Source organism: Tamandua tetradactyla, chromosome 2 (genome assembly GCF_023851605.1).
Source record: "Tamandua tetradactyla isolate mTamTet1 chromosome 2, mTamTet1.pri, whole genome shotgun sequence".
NCBI lineage: Eukaryota > Metazoa > Chordata > Mammalia > Pilosa > Myrmecophagidae > Tamandua > Tamandua tetradactyla.
The window spans coordinates 209,025,546-209,049,952 of record NC_135328.1 but is presented as its reverse complement, the minus strand read 5'-3'; the positions used below and the strand labels follow the sequence as shown (position 1 = coordinate 209,049,952).

The following is a 24,407-nucleotide window of genomic DNA, read 5'->3' as shown; positions in this document are numbered from 1 at the left end:
AGCAGGATTGGTACTAATTCTTTCTGGAATGTTTGGTAGAATTAGCCTGTGAAGCCATCTGGTCCTGGACTATTCTTTTGAGGGAGCTTCTTAATGACTGATTCAATTTCTTTACTTGTGATTGGTTTGTTGAGGTTGTCTATTTCTTCTCGAGTCAAGTTGGTTGTTCATGCCCTTCTAGAAAGTTTTCCATTTCATCTACATTGTTTGTATTTATTAGCATAAAGTTGTTCATAGTATCCTGTCATTTCTTCCTTTATTTCTGTGGGGTCAGTGGTTATGTCTCCTTTCCCATTTCTGAGTTTAGTTATTTGCATCTTCTCCTTCTTTTTGCCATCCTTGCTAAGGATCCATCAGTTTTATTGATTTTCTCATAGAACCAGCTTCTGGTTTTGTTGATTTTCTCAGTTGTTTTCATGTTCTCTATTTCATTTATTTCTGCTCTAATCTTCATTCTTTCTTTCCTTTTGCTTGCTTTGGGGTTAGTTTGCTGTTCTTTCTCTACATCTTCCAAATGGACAGTTAATTCCTCAATTTTTGCCCTTTCTTGTTTTTTGATATAGGCATTTAGGGCAACAAAGTTCCCTCTTGGCACTGCCTTTGCTGCATCCCATAAGTTTTGATATGTTGTGTTTTCATTTCAATTTGCCTTGAGATAATTACTGATTTCTCTTGTAATTTCTTCCTTGACCCACTGGTTATTTAAGAGTGTGTTGTTGAGCCTCCACGTATTTGTGAATTTTCTGGCACTCTGCCTATTATTGATTTCCAACTTCATTCCTTTATGATCTGAGAAAGTGTTTTGTATGATTTCAATCTTTTTAAATTTATTGAGGCTTGCTTTGTGACCCAGCATATGGTCTATCCTTGAGAATGATCCATGAGCACTTGAGAAAAAAGTATATCCTGCTGTTGTAGGGTGTAATGTTCTATAAATGTCTGTTAAGTCTAGCTCATTTATTGTAGTATTCAAATTCTCTGTTTCTTTATTGATCCTCTGTCTAGATGTTCTTTATAGTTTGTTTCAGAAAATGAAATGGTCGAATGATAAAGAAAGAGTTAAAAATAATTTTTCATTTATTTAAACTAAATTTGTTATTTACGTAAATTGTATATATTTGCCCAAAATAATTATTTAATAAGGAAAAAACTAATACTGAACCATGGATCACCCCATTGTCACCAAATCAACTGGAAAATAACAACCTCAATCAAATTGAATAATCTGAACATTTCCCACCCTCCCTTAAAAGAACAGGTGTTTTGTCTCTACTTAAAATCTTAATTTTTTTCTTTTCCCTATACTTCCAAATATGCTTTATTTATTTATTTTTAAATCTTTATTATGAATGGTCAACGTCAGAAATGTGAAACACATGGAAGCTGTTGCTTATGAAGTCATTCGCGTCCTCTAGCTGCAGAGATGCACCATCTAATTCGTTGCTCTAAATGAGGACAGATTTTCTTCCTGGGCCATATGGCTTGGAGTTTGCTCTCTTTACCAGAGTCATAATAGCGGAATCATACTCTATCTATCCTTTTGTATTCTGGCTTATTTCACTCAGCATTACATCCTCTAGGTTATTCCATGTTGTCATATGCTTCAGGACCTCATTTCATCTTACTGCTGCATAATATTCTAGTGTGTGTATAGACCAAATTTTGTTTATCTGCTCATCTGTCGATGGGCGCTTGGATTGCTTCCATGTTTTGCAATTATGAATAGTGCCACTATGAACGTCCGTGTGCAAATGTCTGTTCATGCCACTTCTTTCAGCTTTTCTGAGTAGTTTTTAAGTATTGGTATTGCTAGGTCATAGGGCAACTCAATATTTAGTTTTCTAAGGAACCGCCAAACTGTCTACCACAGCAGCTGTCCTGTTATACTTTCCCACCAGCAGTAAATAAGTGTTTCGATTTCTCCATATTCTCTCCAACATTTGTAGTTTCCTGTTTGGTTAATAGCAGTCATTGTTATAGGTGTGAGGTGGTATCTCACTGTAGTTTTGATTTGCATTTCCCTTAGAGCTAATGAAGATGAGCATCTCTTCATGTGCTTTTTAGTCATTTGCTCTTCAGAAAAATGTCTATCATATCTTTTGCCCATTTTATGATTGGGTTGTTTATTTTTGTTGTTGTTAAGTTGTATAATTTCTTTATATACACTTGATAACAAACCTTTACCCAATATATGGTTACCAAATATTTTCTTCCATTGAGTTGGCTGCCTCTTCACTTTTTTGACAAACTCCTGTGAGGCATGGAGGCTATTGATTCCGAGGCATTGCTATTTATCTATTTTTTTCTTTCATAGCTTGTGTTTTGGGAGTAAAGTTCAAGAAGCTACCTCCTATCACTTGGTCTTGAAGATGTTTCCCTATATTTTTTTCTAGGAGTTTTATCGTACTGGCTCTTATATTTAGGTCTTTGATCCATTTTGAGTTAATTTTTGTATAGGGTGTAAGGTAAGAATCCTCGTTCATTCTTTTGGCTGTTGATATTCAGTTCTCTCAAAACCCATTTATTAAAAAGACTATTCCATCCCAACTCAGTGCATTTGGGGGGCGGGTTCTTGTCAAACATTAATTGACCATAGATTTGATGGCCAATCTCTACACTCTCAGTTCGGTTCCATTGGTTAATACTTTTATCTTTGTGCCACTATCAGGCTGTTTTGACCACTGTGACTTCATAGGAAGCTTTAAAGATGAAAAGTGTTAAGCCTCCCACTTTACTCTTCTTTTTTTTTAAGATATCTTTAGCTATTTGAGGTTTCTTTCCCTTCCACATAAATTTGATAATGAGCTTTTCCAAATCTTCAAAATAGGTTGTTGAAATTTTAATTCATATTGCAGTAAATCTGTAGGCCAGTTTGAGTAGAACTGACATCTTAACAACATTCAACCTTCCTATCCATGAGCATGGATTATCTTTCCATCTACTAAGATTTTCTTTGATTTCTTTCAGCAATGTTATGTTGTTTTCTGTGCACAGGTCCTTCACATTCCTGATTAAGTTTGTTCTTAAATACTCAGTTCTTTTAGTGGCTATTTTAGAATGCAATTTTTTCTTAATTGTCTCCTCAGCAGGTCATTACTTGTATATAGAAACATTGCTGATTTTTGTATATTAAGCTTATATCCTGCCACTGTGCTGAATTTATCAGCTCAAATAGCTTTATCATCAATCTTGCAAGATTTTCCAGAAATGGATCATTTCAAGTGCAAATAATGGAAGTTTTACTTTCTCTTTTCCTAGTTGGATGCTTTTTATTCCTTTCTCCTGCCTTGTTGCTCTAGCTAGAACTTCTAGTACAACATTAAATAATAGTGGTGCCAATGGGTATCCTTGTCTCATTCCCAATCTTACAAGGAAGCTTGTTGTTTTTCTTTAATTAAAAAAAATTACTTTCACAAGGTTATGCTACCATGTCCATCATCTGTTACCAAAGCTTTTACATCACCCCAAACAGAAACTCTGTAGCAATTAAGCATTAAAAAAAATGAGTTGTGAGGGGCCCAAACAGATAGTTGCACCTATGTTCATAGTGACATTATTCATAATTTCCAAAAGATGGAAGTAAACCAAGTGTCCATCAATGGATGGATAAACGAAGTGTGGTGTAGACATGCAATGGAATATTTATTCAGTTGTAAAGAGGAATGAAGTTCTGGTCCACGTGACAACACAGATGCACCCTGAAGACGTCATGTTGAGTGGAAGAAGCCAGACGAGGACCTGTATGAAATCCCTAGAATAGGCAAATTCAAAGACAAAAGGTAAGTTAGAGGGCAGGCCACGGCGGCTCAGCAGGTAGAGTTTTCGCCTGCTATGCCGGAGACCTGGGTTTGATTCCCAGTGCCTGCCCACGCTAAAAGAAAAAAAAAAAGTAAGTTAGAGGTTATCAGGGGCTGTGGGGGCAGCTATTGCCTAATGGGTACAGAGCTTCTGTTTGGGGTGATGAAAAAGTTGAGGTGATGGGTGCTAGTGATGGTGGCAGGATATAGTAATGCAATCAATGCCGTGGAATTGTAGACTTAACTATGGTAAAAGTGACCTTTTGTAAGTGTGTGTGTGTATATATATATATATATATTTATTTATTATTATTATTATTTTTTTAATGAGCTATGCTTTGGGCCAAAGACTGTGACCACATGTGGAAGTCAAAAGAACAGATACAAGTGGAAGGCTCAGAGAGGGTGTAAAGGACAGAACTGCCCAGCAGATAGGCGCCTCCTCTGGGAGCTCACTGTGTCCACGGCAGGTGGCAGAGAAGTAACCTGGCACCTGGCACGCTTTGACGGATGGTGACATGCACTGCAAAGGAAGCATGTGGGACGCATGGCTGGAAGCCCAGGGCTCCCGCTTTAGCCAGGCAGTCAGGGTGGCCTTTTGAGGAGGCGCCATTTCAGATAGCGTGGGAAGGTGGGGAGGAGCCAGGTGGCGAGAGCAGTGCGTGCCCAAACCATAATGTGGTAGAAGGGCTTGATGTGTTCTAGAACCTGGTCAAAGGCGTCTGGGGCAGAGCGTGGAGAAGCCAGGGGTGAGCGCAGGGTGACGGTGGCATAGAAGGCAGGGCCCCCAACTCTCTTGGCCGTTCCGCCGAAGCCCTGGGAAGCTCTGTGCTTGGTTGATGTTTTGTAAAGAAACCTTGATGCTTTGTCAAGGTGGAGAACAGTTTGTACGAGGTTTGGGGTGAAGAATGCGATGGGTGCAAGGATGTGAGTCAGAAGGCTGAGCACCATTTCCACCAGGGAGAAGCAACCATGTCAGATCACTATCTGTCTAGAAAAGCAGAAGCAGCAGGCTTGCTGACAGATAGGATGGGGGGATTGGGGAAAAGCCAGGATGACTCCCAGATTTCCTGATTTACCTACTTATTAATTTATTGGGAAATAGATCATGGGTACAAAAAACTTTTGACAATGTTTCTGAGTGACTTAAAGAATAACTGTGAGTGTGCGGGGCGCGAGTCTGGGCGTAAGGAGCGATCGCTGTTAAGGACCGTGTTGCAGCAGAATGTTCTGTTCACGGTACACCGGGGGTAGGAGAAACTGCATTAGGCAAAGAACTTGCATCAAGATCAGAACTGAAATACATCAGTGTGTATTTGGTGACTTAACTCAAGTCTGAGCTCCAGATATCATGGAGTCTGGGGAGATGGCTTCTCCCAAGAGTATGGTGGAGGATGCACAGAGATGGCACAAACCTGAAGGATATGGGGATTATGGAATATGAGCCAAGAGTTATAAATCACATGTTGGCATTTGCCTTCTGATATGTGACCCCAATTCTGGCTGATGCAAAAATTCATTCACGCCATGCTAAGAAAACTACTGTTGATGCACATGATGTGTGATTGGCAATCCAGTGTCGTGCTTGACCAGTCCTTTACCTCTCCTCCCCCAGGAGATTTTTTTATTAGATATTGCAGGACAAGGAAATCAAACCCCTTTGCCATCAGTCAAGGCATAATCAGGTCCTAGATTACCACCCAATAGATACTGCTTAACTGCTCCAAACTATAAACTTAAGTCTTTACAAAAAAAGGCATCTACTTCTGCAGAAAGGATAATAGTTCCCAGGTTAAATGTGGGTTCGGTTATTTGCAGACCTAGTACCCTCATACCAGGCACACAACTCCGCAAACTATGTCTGTTTTGACTAAAGCAGGGGCTCCAATGTCCCTCAGAGGGCAAAGGTTAATAGTGCAGATGCCCAGGTCACAGTCCCCAGCTGTAAAAGCGTTCACTCCTGCAGCATCAGCATTTCAGAATGTTTTGATTAATCCATCATTAGTTAGGTCCAAAAACATCCTTATTACCACTAACATGGTGTCATCACAAAATACCACCAGTGACTCATCAAACGCATTGAAAAAAAAAACATGAAGATGATGCTAAGGGTGACTATGATAATTTGTAATCTAGCCTCGATGCATGTAACATGCATACTTGGTCTTGAATCCATTGTACTTGAATTAAGCATGCATGCTGGATCTTTTGAAGTTCTGTTTTGAAAAACTTAATTAGTATTTAATGAGTAAATACGGTTACCATAATTTAAAAAAAAAAAAGAGTAATCATGGAACGAAAACCTGTGAACTTAACATCGTTCTCTTTCTTTAAAAAAAGAAGACATCTCAAACCCCTCTGCAGCCCATGGGTGACCCTTCCCATTCCTTTCACACCCAAAGTCCCCACAAATCTGCATTTTGTATTCATTCCTTTGTCTGGCTTTATGGTTTTGCTACATATGCAACTCTGAGCTGCCTACTGTTTTAAAAATTTATATACCTAGAGCCACGTTAATTGTATTACTCGGCAACTTACTTTTTCACCCACACTGTGCTGGTGAGATTCATTCACGTTGTATGTTACCGTAATTCACTCCTTTTCACTGCTATGTGAGTGTGTATAGCATAATTTATTTATACACTTTTCTGTTAAGGGATGCTTGGGTTATTAATGCTTTTTGCTATCGGCATTTTTGGACAGTATCCTGGTACACACTGGTGGTGCCATGGAGAGAAAAGGGAAAGGACCAGTTCCGGAGAAAGTATTCACTAGGGTATGCTAACCGCACTAAGAAATAGACTCAAAAATGTAAAATGGCTCAGGCGCGATAAAGGTTGATTTCTCGCTCATGCCAGAGTCCGAGATGGCTGGGGTCAGAACAGCAGGTGTCTGGATGTGATGGGAAGAGGAAGGAGTCACCTCGGGGACCCAGGCTGATGGAGGCTCTGCCGTTGTCCATGGTCCCCCTGGGCAGTGACCTCAAGCCAGCAGAAAGGAGCAGAGAGAGGGTGGAGAAAGCCACCTGCTTCTTAAGCCCCCGGGCCCAGTGGGGACGTGCGAACTTCCACTTGCAGCCCATGGGAGAGAGCCACGCCGTGGCCACATCAGGTCGGAAGGGCTCCTGGGAAATGCCGTCCTCGGCTGGGCAGCCGCCTCCCGCAGTCATGTCCATACTTGAGGAGTGGGGGCAGGAATGGCTTGGTGACTGTTAGCCACCTCAGGCCCAGAGGGAAAAAAGAGCAGGCCAGGGAGAAAATCTCTTTCAACAAGCAAGGCAGCCCAGGTCCCAGGCTTTAGTTTTCAGCTCGCATTTCATTTCTGCGCCCTTCTTCATGATCCTCTCCTTATGAATTTCGAGCCAGCCCAGCCATGTCTGCTCCGCCCCCCATCCCAGGGCCACTCACACTGCCATCCCGGGCATGGTCTCGGCCACAGCAAGCAGAGCTTCCTGGAGAGAGATTAACGAGGCAAGTGTCTCTTCAGTGTAAGCAGATCAAAGGCCCTCATTAAAGGCCTGCTGACAAGGGATTTGGAGAAGTGTCTCTCTCTCTTTCCTGCTTCCCTTTGCAGTGATGAAGCAAATGGTGTACCAACAAGGAAGTGGAAGTTTGCCAACCCATATCTGCCTGTTGCTCATGGGTGAGAGCTCTGTATTGGGGAAAGGAACAAAAAGCCAACTCTGAAGTCCATGCTTATTTGATTCAATGAACGTTTATTGAGCACATCCTACATACCAGGCAGTTAGTGGCAATGGCTGTAGGTACAGTTAAGAGCATGGGCTCTGGGGCTGGGCTGCCAGGGTATGCTTCCTGGTTGTGTGACCTTGGGCAGGTGGCTTAACCTCTCTGAACTTTACTCTCCTCATTGGTAAAATGAAGATAGTTCTAGTACTTCTCGTAGGGGGTGATTGTGAGCAGCATATGAGATGGTACTTGGTGCCTGGCACTCACTAAACTATGGGTCTGAGGCAGGGGCAGAAAGAACTTGATGTAACTTGCCTGGCTCAGCTAAGAATACAGGTACATTTGGTTCTGAAGGCTCAGCTTTTTTGTTCTGCCAACCAAGGAATCTTTGCCCAATTTTTCCTAATGTCAGAGTTTTTAAGTTACTGGACACATAAGAAGCCTGCTATAGGAAAGCTTTTGATTAACAAAGCAGATATCTGCACTTTCCACCTGCTGCAAGTTAAGCTGTGATTTCAGAGTGCTGGAGGCCAGTGACCCCAGGACTCAGAGAAGTAGTGAGTGGTGGGCAAGTTTTCCTGAGGCCTAAGGTGGGAGAACAGCTCGTCTCCCCGGTTCTGGGCTCCAGTACCTGTGTCTTCTGCTTCCCAGCATTTCCTGGTTAGGTTTGGTAGCAAGCATCTGAGATGGTTCCTGATAAAAATGTCAGAGGGCAAGAGTTATCCCTGGAGTTCCTAGAAAGGAATGCACATTTGGAAACCCCAGGTGAGCGTTGCTCCATGTGGCTGTCTATAGATGCATGTTATGAAGCACTGGACGAAAAGAGACCATTGCTGAACCAGTGCTCTGAAGCAGCAGTCTTTAAAAAGCTGAAGGTCAAGGTTAAAGCTAATTCTGTACTTTTGTTTTTGAACCCTTCTTGATCTTTAAATGAGTCTCAAGCATCCTGAGAAATTGCAACTCACTGTTAATTATCTTAAACTAAAATGTCTCCATCATAGCAATTACAGCTGCCCGAGGCAGTTCCCAGGACTACAGCAAGCAGGGACCTGCTTGGCAGGCATCTAAGAAATAAGTTTTAGTGTGACCTACACTCCCCAAGAGGGTTCTGTAATTAGGCTTTCTTCTTTTCTAATTATTTATTTATTTATTCTCTGGACTCATTCCTCAAGGGATTTGAGGTCATCTATGATAAAAATATATTTAGCAAACTGATGACTACAAAATAGAGTAAATTAAAGTCCTCAAAAACAGGAAAAAATTCTGCTTTGAAATAAAACCATGAGAAAGGACAAACAAATACAGAATAATGAGGACCAAATAAGCAAGTGTGGTTAAGCTCAAAATTAGGATCTGAGCTTCCCAGCAGCCCATGGGAAAAGGGAGCCAGAGTCAGTGATCTGATTCTCACTGGTACAGATTGAATTGTGTCTCCCCAAAAGATATGTTCAATCCTGTAAATGTGACCTTATTTGGAAATAGGGCCTTTGAAAATACAATTAGTTAAGATGAGGCCAAACTGGTTTGAGGTGGGCACTAATCCAATATAACTGATGTCCTTATAATAAGAGGGAAAATTGGACACAAGTTCAGACAGACATGGAGAGAAGATGGCCACGTGGCAAAAGAGGCAGAGATTGAAGTGCTGCCTCTGCAAGCCAAGGAATGCTGTGGATTAATGGAAAATACTAGAAGCTAGAAGAGGCAAGGAAGGATTCTCCCCTACAGGTTTCAGAAGCAGCATGTCCCCATTGACACCTTAATTTCATCTCTCCTAGCCTTCAAAACTCTGACTCAAGAAATGTCCACTATTTAAAGCCACCAAGTTTCTGGCACTTTGTTATAGCAGCCCTAGGAAGCTAAGACCTTCATTATCAGAAGGAAGGAAGCGTGCCAGAGTGACGCTTACCACCCACAGGTCTTTATAAAAGGTACTCAGCTGCCTTGCAGCTGCAAATTCAATGAGAGCATTCCTGCAGCGGTGCCTCTGTTTCTTCTTCTGTGCAGTGGGAATGTCTCCCATCTTACTGGACTGCCATGTGGACTAGGGCATGGGACACAGTGAGTGTGCAACAGATAGCTGTTTCTTTACTTTCTATCCTCTTGTAGGGTCAGTGCCTTATTCATTCTCTTCATCCTCATTTATATGTATGTATATATACAGGCACAATTAGCCCTGCCATGTGTCCACCTCAGTGGTAGACTCTGGGGGATACGGTAGTGAATGAGCAGACATGGGCCTGCTTTTGTGAAGCATCTAGATTAGTAGAGGAGCAAGGCAAATGGATAACGGCATATGCTACGGTAAGCACAATTATAAGGGCATAATAATAATGACAAAACATTCTATTTTTTAGTTCTTTATCTGTGCGAGGTCCTCTACCTGACAAGCACAGCACAAGAATGGAATCCTAAAGGCCCACAGAAATGAGTCCATATACACGGAAATTCCAAGCAAAACTATCAGCAAACAAAATCCAAGAAGGATACACTACTAAATTGATCCCGGAATTGCAAATTTCATCTTAGAAAACTAATGTAATTTCAACAAATTAAGAGACTAAAGAAGACATTACATGATCATCTCAATAAATCAGGATAAAAACAGTTAAAATTGCCATTTATGATTAAAATAAAATTTAGGCTAAGAATAGAAAAGAATTTTTCATTAAAAAATGTCTGCAGCAGTGATTCTTAAAGTGTGGACTTCAGGCTAGCAGCAGGAGCATTACCAGAAAACGTGTTAAAAATGTAAATCCTCAGGCCCAACTCCAAACTTATTAAATCAGAAACGCTAGAGTGTGCCCAGCAACCTTCCAGGCAATTCTAGTGCTGCTGATTTTTTTTTTTAATTTATTTTTTTATTTTTATTTTTTTTCCATTCTACATATATAATGAGTAATTCACAATATCCTCACATAGTTGCATATTCATCATCATGATCATCTCTTAGAACATTTGCATCAATTCAGAAAAAGAAATAAAAAGAAAACAGAAAAAGAAGTAAAACGAAAACAGAAAAAAAATTATACATACCATACCCCTTACCCCTCGCTTTCATTGATCAATAGCATTTCAAACTAAATTTATTTTAACACTTGTTCCCCCTATTATTTATTTTTATTCCATATGTTCTGCTCATCTGTTGACAAGGTAGATAAAAGGAACATCAGACACCAGGTTTTCACAATCACACAGTCACATTGTGAAAGCTACATCATTATACAATCATCATCGAGAAACATGGTTACTGAAACACAGCTCTACATTTTCAGGCAGTTCCCTCCAGCCTCTCCATTACATCTTGAATAACAAGGTGATGTCTACTTAATGCATAAGAATAACCTCCAGGATAACCTCTCGACTCTGTTTGGAATCTCTCAGCCATTGACACTTTGTGTCATTTCACTTTTCCCCCTTTTGGTCAAGAAGGATTATAAACTGATAATAATCGAGGTGATATGGAATTTATGCAGAGATAGACAAATAAACCAATTGCACAGAATAGAAAACAAGAAACATTCTTATTGAATGCTAGAAGTTGTTTATAAGTCCTAGATACTGGTCCACCATCATTTACATGCATTACAAATACGTTTTCTCCCAGCTGTGCCTTGCTTTTTACCCTCTTAATCTGTCTTTTGAAAAATATGAGTTCTCAATTTAATGTAGTTAAATTTATCATTATTTTCCTTTATCACTTCGCTCCTTGTGAACTAGTATCTAGGACATATAAGCAACTCCTATCTCTTGATAAGAAAAAGCAAAAGAGAAACAGCTCAGTAGAAAAATTGGCCGAACATTTAAGCAAGCCCCTCACAAAATAGAAAACACAGATTTCCAATACACTTATGAAAAGTGTTCGGCCTCATTAGCAACTGGAAAATCAAACCCAAACCATAATGATACACTAGTACATGTTCACCAGGTAGACAAAAATAAGCAAATAACATAAACTGTAACTGTTAGCATGGCCTTCAAACTACTGGAACCCCCATAACTTGCCGATGGGTGTGAAAATTGGTACAACCACTTTGAAAAACAACTTGTTATTACTCAGTAAATTTGAAGATTCACATGTCCCATGACCAGCAATTCTATTTCCTGGCATATACTTAGAGAAATTCTTGCACATGTGCCCCAGCAGACATGAATCTTCATAACAACATTGCTTGTATTATCCCAAAACTGGCCATAACGCCATCACTGGTAGAATGGACAACTAAAGTGTAGATTCATGTGCTGGAACGTTAGAGAGCTATGAGGAACCATCTATAGCTCCCACATCAAAGTGGATGGATTTCACAAAGATCACGAGTTAAAGAAGCAAGACACAAAGGCATAATGCTGCTTCCATTCATAAAGTCCCCAAATAGGCAGCCCTAAACAAGAAAGTAAACACCACAAAGAAAAGAAAGGGACCATAGTCATGGTCACGGAAATTTGCTTCATTGCCAGCCCTAAGGGACGATGGGGGTACAGTTAGGGAAGGGTCCCCAAATGGTTTCAAAGACTCTGTTTCTTAACTCGGCTAGTGTTTTCCCAGGTGTTGGCTGCGTTATTATTCCCTAAAATGAATGGATGCTCACACACTCCTCCAAATGGATGGGCTATTTCACAACCTGAAGAAATGCATGCAGGTAAAATGGCAGCCACAGAACGCCTGTCAGTGAAATCAAGTTCCTTGACACAGCTCATGCTGGCCAGAACCAGAGGAGATGGGGCTCCGGCAGGCAGATGGCAGAGGACCTGCGCCACCCCATGGGGAGCACTGCTGGGGGTGAGCTGGCAGGGGAACAGCTGCCTGGAGCCCTGGAGCTCAGGGGAGGGGAGGGCTGCTGCAAATGGGGGCCAGACCATAATGCCATTACTGAGCTGCCTGTCTCCGGAAGAGTCCCTGAGTGGGTGTGGGTGGAGGGCAGCTGTGCCCATAAGGGCTTGGCTAAAACCTGGGGAGGGCAGGAGAGTGGGAGTGGGGAGAGAGGAAAAGTCCCGGGAGAAGATTAGAGTTGTGTGTACGTTGAGGGTAGGGGTGTCTCATGCAGGTTCCCTAATGGGCTCCAGTGGGTCCGTGAACCAATCAAGTTATATGCAAAATGTTCCCTACGCACTTCTGGCAGGCAGCGGTGGGGGGTGGGTGGGGGGTGGTCCCCAGCTGTCCTCTGCTTCTGGAAGGGTGTCCCAGCCCCCGCTTGCAGCAGATGGGTCAGCACCCACCTACAACCCATCACTCTTCAGTTCACGGAGGCCCAACCTCCTACTGCCAGCACCTGTGCTCTTTGCTGAGGCTTTCTCTGGCCAACAGAGCTGGCAGACCTGAGGAGTGGGAATGCGTGATGGGAGCAGGGACAGAAATACCCCAGCCCCTTGCTCCTTGGGTGGACTGATGCAGGCCCTTGTCTCAGAGCCTTCTTTTGGGGGAACCCAGACTAAGAACCCCCCATAAGATGAAGACACTAACAAGAACTCAGGAGAGGAGGCTCCCTGCTTGGTTCTGCATCAACTTACCCATGGCCTTAAGCAAGTTTCACCTCTGCCCTGAGCCTCAGTTTCCCCATCTGTAAGGAAAGGGAAGATAAAGGCATCTTCGTTGCTTCCTTCAAATGCTCAAAGGGTGCAGTGCCCCCAAAGGAATCAAGAACTAAGCTGAGTGTTCCTAGAAAGCAGAGTGTCCCATCTTCTGTGTCCACAATGCTGGGCAGGCACAGAGGGGTTGTTTAGTGAGATGAGCCTACATGAGAGAGAAAACCAGAGTCGGGTTCCCAGAAACAACAGAAGCCTCAGAGCTGAAAGAGAGAGAGAGCCGACAGAGACTTCAGAGCAGAGCTGACACAGATGATGACACTTGGAGAATAGAGACACAGATGTTTGGAGATGCTTGGAGCCCAGCAGACATGGCCATGGATGTTAAGCAAGCCGCAACCTAAAGAGATCCAAGGGAAGCCAAAAAATGAAAGCCAGCCCCAGAGAAGTAAAGTGAGGAACCCCCACAGGAACAGGGGCTGAAAGCATGGAGCCCTGGAGAAGGGACCAGGAAGGGACCCATACGCCTTCTCAGGTGACAGAGGTATTCCAGATGCATCAGCCTTTCTTGAATTAAGGTATCTTTACCTGGATGCCTTAGTTTGGACATTTTCATAGGCTTAGAACTCTAAACTTGTAACTTATTAAATTTCCTTTATAAAAGCCAAACAAACAAACCAGAGCCTGGGTTTTTTATTTCCCCGTCTGCTTGGCCAGTAAAGCCCTGTGGATCTAGCTTTGCAATCAGCAAGATCTGGCTTCAAATCCTTATTCTTTTTACTACCAGTTGTGTGGTCTTGTTCAGATCATTCACCCTGGGAACCTAAGTTTCCTTGCCTACAAATTGGGTTGGTCGTCCCTTCCTCATGGGATTGATGGGCAGCTTACATGAGGTGGCACCTGTCACCGGCCTCGGCTGGAGGCTGCCGGGGCTCAGGGCACCGCGGTTCATGTTGTGCTGGGAGCGTACCATTCTCTGCACAAAGGCAGCAGAGGAGTGTTATGTCAGGATAGCGTATTTGAAATCAGAACATCCAGGAAAAACTGAGACCCGGATTCCTTGTGACCTCGGAACACACTGAGTGCTCAGTAAATCGAATGGACAATGGTGTGCAAATAGTACATTGTGACCATTTGAAGCCCTTGTCAGTGAAAATCAGTGTGAGAGTGCTACCTGGCAAACCCCAAGCCTGATCATCCTCCATTATGGCCCTGGGCTTTACAGGGCCAGGACACGTGCTCATTCTAAGCCCTCAGAGCCCATGAGGAGGGACCCATAATGAGGTCTGGAGCACGCTGGAAGAAAAGCCGGTGTCCACACCAAAACAGGGCACGCTCTGTCAACATCCGGGCAGCAGCATTACCCAACCCTGCCTTTGGGCTGCCTGGGGAGGCGGGAACCCAGTGAGACAATCACCTGAGGCTGGCACAGGAGAATAAGAGGCATTGGTGTTATTTTAAAACCAGCCTCAGGTTCAGCCTTGTACGGCAATGTTATCTTAATATCGTGCCAGTTTCGACCTTCACATTGCTTTGCAGAGGTGCAAGCAGAGTCTTAACCAGAAAAGGCAGAGGGATGGATCTGTGAGGACACAAATTGCCTTCAGGATCCCAACTTCCTGGCTCTGGACCTTTCCCTCTCTAATATCTCTCCTGACCAAAAACTGCTCTAAAGTAACGAGAACAATGACAAACATTTGGAAAACTGGTCAATCTCATTAGGAACGAAATAATCACAAAATGCCACTATCAGAATAGTGGAAAATAAAATAAAAGTTGCTGGGCAGGTTATGGTGAAATGAGCAGTTTTGTGAATTGGCTGTGTAAGTGTGATTTGATGTAACTCTTTGGAAAATAATTTTGAATATCAGGAATTCTGCTGCTGGGAAAATAAACCAAGGAAATAATCCTATTCAGAGACAAATCTTTATTTGGAACTTATAATACCAATAAATGAGTATCATGCTTATTTAAAATGTAAAAGCGTGTAGGAATGGGTAGGAAAATCACAGTACCACCATTTGATGCAATATATGAAATCTCCAAAGTCTTTATGGTAATATGATAAATACCTTTCATGTTAAGTGAAAAGATCTGAGTAAAAAGGAAGGACTTTGCAAAATAGTGAAGCACTAAATGAATGAGTGTGGGTGGGCTAGATGGGGTGATTTAACAGTAATCATTATTTATGGAAAATTGCTTTTGGAAAACTAGGCACATTTTTTTTTTTGAATACATCTTTTAGGATATGAAAAAAGAAGAAAAAATAAGATAGTTTATAGACAGAACACAGGAAGTTTGTCTGAGACCTATAAAGTGAAAAGAAGTGAAACAGGTTTGACACAATCTTATCATCTCTAATGACTACAGGAAATTCTAGAAGGATCAGCATTTAAATAACAGAGGGCTCCAGTGGAGAGTGGAATAAAGGGATATGGGTAGGGAACAGTTTATTTTTCTCTTTTTAAAAATAAATATTATTTTTAGAATAATAAGTATAAATTAAAAAAAAAAGCATTATCCAAGAGCAGAAAAAAACCCCATGAAATAATACCAAAAATTGTATATATGAAAAAAAATTAAAATTAAATGCGGGTGGTTCAGCGGCAGAGTGCTCACCAGCCATGTGGTGGACCTGGGTTCAATTCCCGGCCCATGTACCCCCCACCAAAAAAAAAAAAAAAAAAAAAGGTTAAAAAAAAAAAAGGAGAGGAAATAAAATTACTTGCTGTAAGTGATAGTTCAATGGAATCAGTGGAAATTTTTCTTTGTGTGACCGCCAACTAACTTTTCTTCCCTTAATTTTTTATTATCACCCCCTTGTGATAAGGTGAGAAAAGGCCAACTAATTTTTTTAAAGTAGACTCTGAAACTCACTGATCCTACCGAGTGAAATGTGGGGTCTCTCCTGGGGGATTCCCTCAACAGGAAGCAGAGCCCCAACCCTGGGGGCATTTTGAGCCTCCAGCAGAAAGGTCCACACCGTGCCATGGCAGGGTTGGGGAGGGTGGCCTTTAAACTCCCAAATGAAGAGCTGGTTGTTTTTCCCAAAGATGGATGAAGTTGCCCTCGGACTGAGCCCCTGCTGCTCCGCAGGGAGAAAGGCAGATCCCAGATCCTTACTCTCCGCAGTCAGGTCACACACACCGAGCAGGTCCCTGTCACTCGTGGCATCAAACAGTCCAGTGGTGGAGGGAGAGCACTTGGGCCCTGGGCCCTGGGTCCAAATTCCAGTTCTACCAACCCTTGGCAGTGCCAGACGCACACCTGAGCTATCCATTATCCAACTGGCAGTGCCAGACGCACACCTGAGCTATCCATTATCCAACTGGCAGTGCCAGACACACACCTGAGCTATCCATTATCCAACTGGCAGTGCCAAACGCACACCTGAGCTATCCTTTATCCAACTGGATGAAAGGTAATGACTACCAACGAGAGAGAATGAGAATGAAAAGAGCTCTAGATTCAAGCATTCAAACTTTTGGAAAAAGTTAGCCCCAGCCCCATGGAGGGCCTCCAGACTCAAAGAAAACCAATGATTCCCTAAGGCAACACTTGAACTGGAATAAACCATCACCCCTTTAAACAGCATGTACTTAGAGTACCCTGTTATCACAGTGACTAAAAATAATGGTCCTTCCATGGCAAGGGAGACTCAAGGTCCCTGCCAAAAACCCTCTGATTGATGAGAAGCCCAAATTCCCCTAGGGTGGTAATCCCAACTCTCTTCAGATGGTAAACCTCTTCTTCTAGTTTTAGAGGAGACCTGCTGGGGAGTTAGGACTTTCACCACTGCTCAGTGGCCATGAGGCTACCCACCCCCTGCAGTGTCAGTGGAAGCCACGTGGGGAGTCAGGATTCCCAGCCCCACAAGAGGTACACTCAAGAGCATTATAGATAAATCAAAGTGGAATTCTAGAAAGTGTTTGAGTAACCACCAGGAAGGCAGGAAAAAGAAAACAGAAACAACCACAAAAATAAATAAATTAAATGGCAGGGTAAAGTCCTAATACATCAATAATTACATTAAATATAAGTGGCCTAAATACATCAATTAAAAAATAGTTTGGGGCAGGCCATGGTGGCTCAGCAGGCAGAGTTCTCGCATGCCATGCCAGAGACCCAGGTTCAATTCCTGGTGCCTGTGCATGCAAAAGAAAAAAAAAAAGATAGCTTGGCAGGATGAATGTTTTAAAAGCATGACCACTATATGTGGTCCATAAGAAAACTCACTTCAAATATAATGAAATAAGTAGGTTGAAAGTAAAAGAGTGGAAAAAGTTATTTCATGCAACCATTAGAGCATTAAATTGGTTTTATTAATATCAGTGTTCTGGTCTGAAGCTGTTATGTACCCTATAAAAGGCCATATTCTCTTAATCTGTCCCTTTGGGGTCATGCATGTTGTTGGGTGGGAACTTCTGATTAAGTTGTTTCCATGGAGATGTGCCCCAGCCCATTCAATGTGGGTCTCAATCCCCTTTCTGGAGTCCTTCTGAAAAGACAAAAGACAGATGAACCTCTGAGAGCTGAGATGGAACCCAGAGAAGAGCCTCCAGAGGTGAAAGAGAGTCCCTGAAACCAACCCAGGAGCGAAGGATCAGCAGACATTGCCATTGGTTTCCCATGTGGCAGAGGAACCCAGATGCCAGCAGCCTTTCCTCTGAGAAGGTGTCTTCCTCTTGGTGCCTTAATCTGAACATTTTCGTGGACTTATTTACAAACTAATAACCCCCCACTGAAAAAAAGCAACAGCCCATTTTTGGTATATTGCATTCAAACTGAAACAATCAGTAAGGTAGACTTCAGAGCAAAAAATTTACCAGAAGCAGGAAGATTACACAATGATAAAAGGTTCAGTTCCCCAAGAAGATATAGAAACCCTAGATGGGTATGCAGTAAACAACAGAGCTGAAAATTTATGAAGCAAAAAGATCGATCTAGAAGGAGAAACGGATCCACAATTACAGTCATAAAGACTGTGTGACATCGGCAGAGGAATAGATGGTGGATATCGGCAGTGGATCAATAGTACAGTAGAATAGATCTAGAAATATTTTTGACAAAGATGCAAAAGCAACAAAAGTTACTGGGGCAGGGGATGTATCTTAAAACAAATGGTGTCTTTGCTTCAATAAAACAGTGTTTATTGTGCACCACCCATGTACCAAACACTGTTTAGCACTCAGGGTTCAGCAGGCAGCTGAGTCCCTGCTTTCTTTGGTGCTGACATTCTCCTGCCGTGGTCCCTGGGAGCCGGTAGAAGGGATGTGGTCACAGAGGGTCAAGGACAGGGTGAGAGCTGGTACCATAAATTTTTTGCTCTAAAGTCTACCTTATCTGATTGTTTCAGTTTGAATGCAATATACCAAAAATGGGCTGTTGTTTTGTTTTTCAGTGAGGGTTTATTAGTTTGTAAATAAGTCCACGAAAATGTCCAGAACACAGGAGCTGGTCCATAAACACAGGAGCCCTGACCTTCAGCTGGGCTGGATCCCTTTTCCTTTCCTCAGAGACAGCAGAGTGGAAGAGGACAAGATTTGGTGCAGACAGGCCTGCGTTCCATCTCCACCTCTGTCCCGACCTGCTGCCCACCTGTCAGTGGCTGACAAAGCCTCCTTTCTCAGCTGGCTTGAGGTCTGCACCAGCGAGCGCATGTGAACTGGTCCAGGTGGGGCCTAGCCAGTGTGAGAATCATCATTTTGCCTCCATGCACCCAAGGGTGACCGGGAAGGATTCGTGAAGGACAGCAGAGTGAGCAGCAGGGCCCTGCAGGGTATGTGTGCAGAGGGAGAGATTTGCAAGCTTCAGCCAGTCTGGATGACCCTGATGCTCCCAATTCTCTGCTTGAAGTTCTGGTGTTGGAAAGGGAGAGGCGCTGGACGTCTTCATGCTGGAAGGAGCTTCAGAGCTCATTGGCAGAGGGACCCGGCCTGTGGGTGGCTGTGTGATGGGCAGAGCCGGACAAAGACAGACAGGCTTGGGAGTCAGGCGGAGCACAGCTAAACTCGAGCGTCCCCACTTGCTGTCTGTATAGCCCGTGTGAGTTACTAACCCCTCTGAGGCTCAGTCTCCTCACCTGGAAAGTGGGGAGAATGTGGACCTCAGGCGGCAAGGCGGCTGTGAAGAGCAGAGCTGGTGCGTGGCAGGGGCTGGCCCAGGAAAGGGCTGCACCAGAGCAGACAAAGGCAGTTTTGACACTGAGCACCGTGTTACCCTCCTCTGTAGAAATGAGAATGACATTCCTGCCCCACTAGGTTCTGGTGAGAAGTAGAAATAAAACGGGTGTGGCCCAGAGGAGCTGTTTAATAGACGGTGGCCGCCGTCACCTCCCTGAGTCCTTAAATGAGCTTAAATGAGCCTCTTAGAGCATGCCAGGCACCGAGTCCGTGTTTAGTGAATACTTGTGAATGGACACTAAATAAATAATCCTAACTGTACCTGTGGACAAAACGATGCTGAAGGAATGAACGGCCATCAACTCCAAATGCAGCTCTGCACTGTGCTGGGTTTCAGAGGCTTCGGGCAGCCTCTCTGACCCCAGTTGCTTTTCCCGGAATAACGCCCTCGCAGGGACCAGGGGCAGGTGAGCCGGGCTGTCTACATCCAGGATGTCAGCTCAGGTGCTCGGTGACCTGGGCCCAGACACCCAGAGGCCATTGGGCAACCCTCAGAATATCATCCTTCCTCCTGGCCGGAGGCCAGGCCCGTGACTCAGCCTTTCAGCAGGAAGAGGGCCCCTTCCCCTAGGGTTTCTGTCCCGATTCTGAGCCAGTAACCTCCACATGCAGGGGGAATTTTGTTTCCCAACTCTGAGGCTCCCTTCCGGGTTTGAAAGGGTTGACATATTCTGTGAAGTTAACAGCCAGGCCAGGGTCTCAGCAGCCAAAGTAGTCATGTTCGAATAAACCAGATTTGTTCCTCTTCTGTTCAAACCACACCCCCTACCCTCATGGCTCCCCATGTCACTTGGAGGAAACGCCCAAGTCCCCCCCCACCCAATGCAGAGAGAGTGCAGAGAGTTGAAAGTCTCCTGTTCTCTGCACTTCCTCTTCTTCTACTACTCTCTCCCTCCTTCCCTTCACTCCAGCCATACCTGCCTCCTTGCTCTTCCTTGAACCCACTAGGCATATCTCTCTCTTCCTCAGGGCCTTTGCACTGGCTGTTCCCTCTCCTGGAACGCTCGTCCCCCAAATATCCACATTGTCACCTCTCTCAAGCTGTTGCTCAAATGTCACCTGTCCTGCTCACCCTATTTAAAATTGCAAACTGCCCCTTGCCCCCTGCACTCCTGATGGTCCTTGCTCTGCCCTGTTTTCCATTCTCCATAGCAGTGCCCCCCCTAACATACTATATAATTCGTTTATTACGTTTGTTTATGATCGTCTCTTTCTGTTAGAAAATAAGCTCCATGGAGGCTGGGATCTCTGTCTATTTTATTCACTGAATATCCCCAGAGCGTGGAACAGTGCCTGGCAAACAGGTGACACTCTGTAAATCTTTGTTGAATTAACTAACTTGTTTTTGGTGTGTCCTCTTTATTCTCTTAAACTTATTCACAGCAAGTTTAAGCCTCAAATTGCCATAGAAAAAGAAAAAAGGAAACTACTCCAGGAGACCTAAGATGTGGGTAGTTTCTAGCCATCCCACTGACTTGCTGTGACTGTGGAAGTATCGCACACACACCCCCCCTTTTGATTCTCCGTCTGTAGCGAGTGAGGACTGGATTTGGTGTCCTCCAAGCGCCCTCCCAACTCTGACAATTGGTGGTTCCCTCCTGCCAACTTTCATAAGGAACTCATACTAGTTCTAATCACAGGCCAGCCAAGAAGTCGGGCGAATTGAGACTTACACGCACAAGTAGCTGTGTAGACACATCCGAGCATCCGGCTGGCTGCAGTATCTACTGGGAAGGAAAATGGGCTTTGAGCTGAGAGAAGGGGGCTGGATCCTGGATCCCGAGTTTATGGGTGGTGGGAACTTGGGAGAGGGATTTAGCCTCCATGAGCCTTAGGGGCCCTCTCTCTATAAGGTGGCACCATGGTGGGACCCACTTTGTGGGAATGAGGACCTAGGGCAGGTTTTGATTCGGGCCTGCCTAACCCAAAGACCGGCTCTTAATTAAAGAGGCAAACTCTTTGTTTAGATGCCAAAGCAGACAAACACACACAAAATCCCCAATCCCCAAAGGCTCGGTGCTCCTTTCAGATCTCCCTGTGGTGCTCCTGGGTGTTTCCAGCCCTCCTCCCCCATTTTCCCTGCAGCAGGCAGAAGCCTGCACGAACGACCCAGGGGCAACCACAGCCCTGTATCCAAGTGCCTCTGTGGCCAAGCATCCCTGTGGCTGCCATGGCCCTGCCCTGAACTGTCCAGTCTGATGCCCAGATGCCCTGGAAAGAGGCAGCCATCCTGGAGGGTACAGAGAACACCAACTTCTAGGTCAGGAAGCTCGCCTTCTGCTCCCAGCTCTGCCACGCCCAAGCTATGGGGCCTTGGACAAGTCACTTTTACTCTCTGGGCCTTGACTTTCCCTTCTGTAAAATGGGTAGCAACAAGAACAACCCCCAAAAATGGGTAGCAACATCATGCACACATATCTGTTGCGCTGTCATGGAGTAGATACAAAGAAATCTGAAAGGCACGAGTCACACGGACTGACAGCTAATAAATGTCATTTGAACCTCAGTTTTTTCCTCTGTAAAATGGGAATGCGAATGGTATTAATCTCAGAGAGTTGCTGGGAAGATAAAATGAGGAGATAATAAGAGTACCTCCTTCCGAGGCTTTCTGTGATGAGTTAATCCACTCAAATTAAAGTGGGGATTAAAGTGGGGAGAAAGGTGCCTGGACTCAGAAAATGTTGCAAAAGGGTTAGCTGTCACGTAGGCGTCCTGGCCTGGGAGACCTGACCTGACTCTGGTTTGACTGGAGGGTGTAGCCCGGGTTATGCTGTCTTGCCTAGAATCTCCCAAGCCCCAGTTTTCTTGCTTTCTCTTGTTGGGTGAACTCAGGTGAGGTTGGGGCGGATGCAGATGGCCTCCAGGAAGGAATGGGCCATGGGTTTGAGAACCTGGGCCTCTACCACCCCTCCCAAGGCTCCCCAAGCCCTTGGGCCTTCCCAGGAAACTGGCAGCCCTGGGCTGTCCGATTCTGGCATTGACACCTACTGGGTCTGAGGGCTGCTCACACACGCCCTGAAATCTGAGCAGGGAGGGGCTTAGCTTCTGGGGCTGCAAACCACAGGTGCTGACTCATGGCCTTTGCTGGGCAGTATAAAGGAGCCAGTCCAGGGGTTTCCTGCAGCTGGAGGGATGAGCTCCAGGACAATGGCCCTGGGAGCAATGATCCGTGTGGCCCCGGAGAAGCCCACCCATGCCGTGTGTGTGCTGGGTACCAAGACTCAGCTAGATGTCTTCAGGTGAGAGCGAGGACTCCTTGGGGGCCTGGGGGTGGGGGCAGGCCCAGTGACACCGGATGAACCTGTTTTGTTGACACAGGAACGTGTGGTTAGCTCAGACTCCAGCCTCTGCAGATGGTGCCCAGGGAGCCGCTGGGAGAGACAAGAGGCCCTGGGAGGTGCCCAGGCTCATGGGAGTAGGTTCTTTCCCATGTACAATTGGGGGTTCCCTGGGGCCTCACCATAAATAATTATTACAAAGCAAACAGGGCCAACTTCCTCTCGCCTTTATGGCAACAGATGCTCAGAGAGGTTCTGTGATTGCCTAAGATCACACAGCAAGTGTGCTCTGGAAGCAAGTTTAGCTCCTGGGCCTCTTGACCCATCCTTGGTTCATGGTGCCATCTGTTACCCAATCAGCTGAGCAGTCCTCAGTGGGTACACAATGGTGGGCTCTGGGAACCTGGCCCTGCAGTTGGCTAGCTGGGTGACCTCAGGCAGCTGAACCTCAGTTTCCTCATCTGTGAAATGGTGCTGACATTTCACAGATGTTGACTTACTTCACAGGGAAGGTCTAGGGCTTGAATGTGAAAATATTTAAGTACTTAGCACAGCACAGGGCACATCCCTGGTAGTTGTTCTTTGGTTTGTTAGTTTATTCACTCATTCATTCAACAAACACTCATTGAATACCTGCGATGTGCCAAGCTGTATGCCAGACTTTGCAGTAAGCAAAATGGCCCAGGATATTCCTAGGGAGCGTCCATGGGTACTGTCGTTATAGTTGTTGTCAGTAAGAGCAGTGGCAGCCCCTGGCTTCCTCCACCCCAGGCTGAGCCGCTGTGCTCCTAGAATGGCCTTGAAAGTGCCAACCACTGCCTGCTCACCGGCAGTGAGAGAACAGCAGTGTGGCCTCCCGGGGCCAGGGAGGGGAGGTGGGGTAATGAGAGGTGTGGGGAATAAGTCTGACATCATTCGAGGGCAGCCAATTCCTCTGAGAATGAGCTCTTTGATGTTGGATGCAGAGGAGTGAAAAGAGTCAGAGCTAGCTCGGTTCCCTCCCAGGCTAGCCCTCTTCCCTGGCAGCTGCCCAGGCTAGCCTTCTTCCCAGTGTACCCCCTCTCCACTCTCAGGGCTGGACCGAGAAGTGATGGGCTAGGGTCATAAGTGTTTCTTCTGGCTCCAGAACTGGGAGGTAGTGAGCTGGCCAAGACTGGACCAAGAGGGAGACACTGCCCCCTTCTCCCCCAAAAGGACAGGGAACGCTGCAGTTCCCAGGTACTTTAAAATCTTTCTTTCCTTCTCCTTCATCAATTACCAAGTCCTGTCAATCCTGTCTCCTGAATGTCTCACATAATAATGGCTAATATTTACATTCCACTTCCTACATATGACTCATTCAAACAGCCTTATAAGGTAGGTGATCTGTTATTCCTATTTTACAAAAGGGGATACTGAAACTCTGAAAGGTCAAGTAATGACCTGAAGTTACACAGCTAGTGAGCAGGGAAGGCAGCCTGGCTGCAGGACACCCCATCTCCTCGGTCCCTGGACCAACCTTTCCTCTCCCCTCTAATCTGTTCTAACCCCAGCCCCCCAGCCGGTGCTTCTCCCCAACTCCTGCCCAGTCATCACCCTCCCTGCAGGCCAGACTCTCCTCCTAAAACAGAAGGGAGGGGCCTGCCTTTCTCACCCGCCCTCCTTCCTTGGCGACCCCCGCCCCCAGGCCTTGTGCACGCACCTCCAAACCCTTGCTGGGGCTGCGCCCTCTGCCGCCGGGCTCCGGGACCCTCGGGGTTTAAATGACAAGGTCATAGAGGTCAGAACAGACTTCAGCTGGGGCCGGGGGATGGAATGGGGGTTCCTAATCCAAAGCTCCTCTCATAAGCTCTGCTGGTGATCTTAATACTTGGTTTGGAAACTGCTTTCCCTGCAATGGGGAGATGCATTGATTATATTCAAACACAATCCTGCTGACCTTGCACAAGGTCAAGGGCTTAC

General features: G+C 45.0%; 1 protein-coding gene and 1 pseudogene across 2 annotated transcripts in view; both read left to right on the top strand.

Moving 5' to 3' along the window:
* The first annotated feature begins 5,148 nt into the window (after positions 1-5,148).
* On the top strand, positions 5,149-5,928 carry LOC143664399 (transcription initiation factor TFIID subunit 9-like; annotated as a pseudogene).
* Positions 5,929-22,251: 16,323 nt separating this feature from the next.
* Positions 22,252-24,407, top strand: part of PADI4 (peptidyl arginine deiminase 4) — a 31,160-nt gene continuing 29,004 nt past the window's right edge. For both annotated transcript variants that reach the window (XM_077151107.1, XM_077151106.1), the window contains exon 1: positions 22,252-22,427. In XM_077151107.1, the coding sequence (XP_077007222.1) occupies positions 22,321-22,427 (107 nt within the window). In that variant the 5' untranslated portion in view covers positions 22,252-22,320. The remainder of the gene's footprint in view (positions 22,428-24,407) is intronic.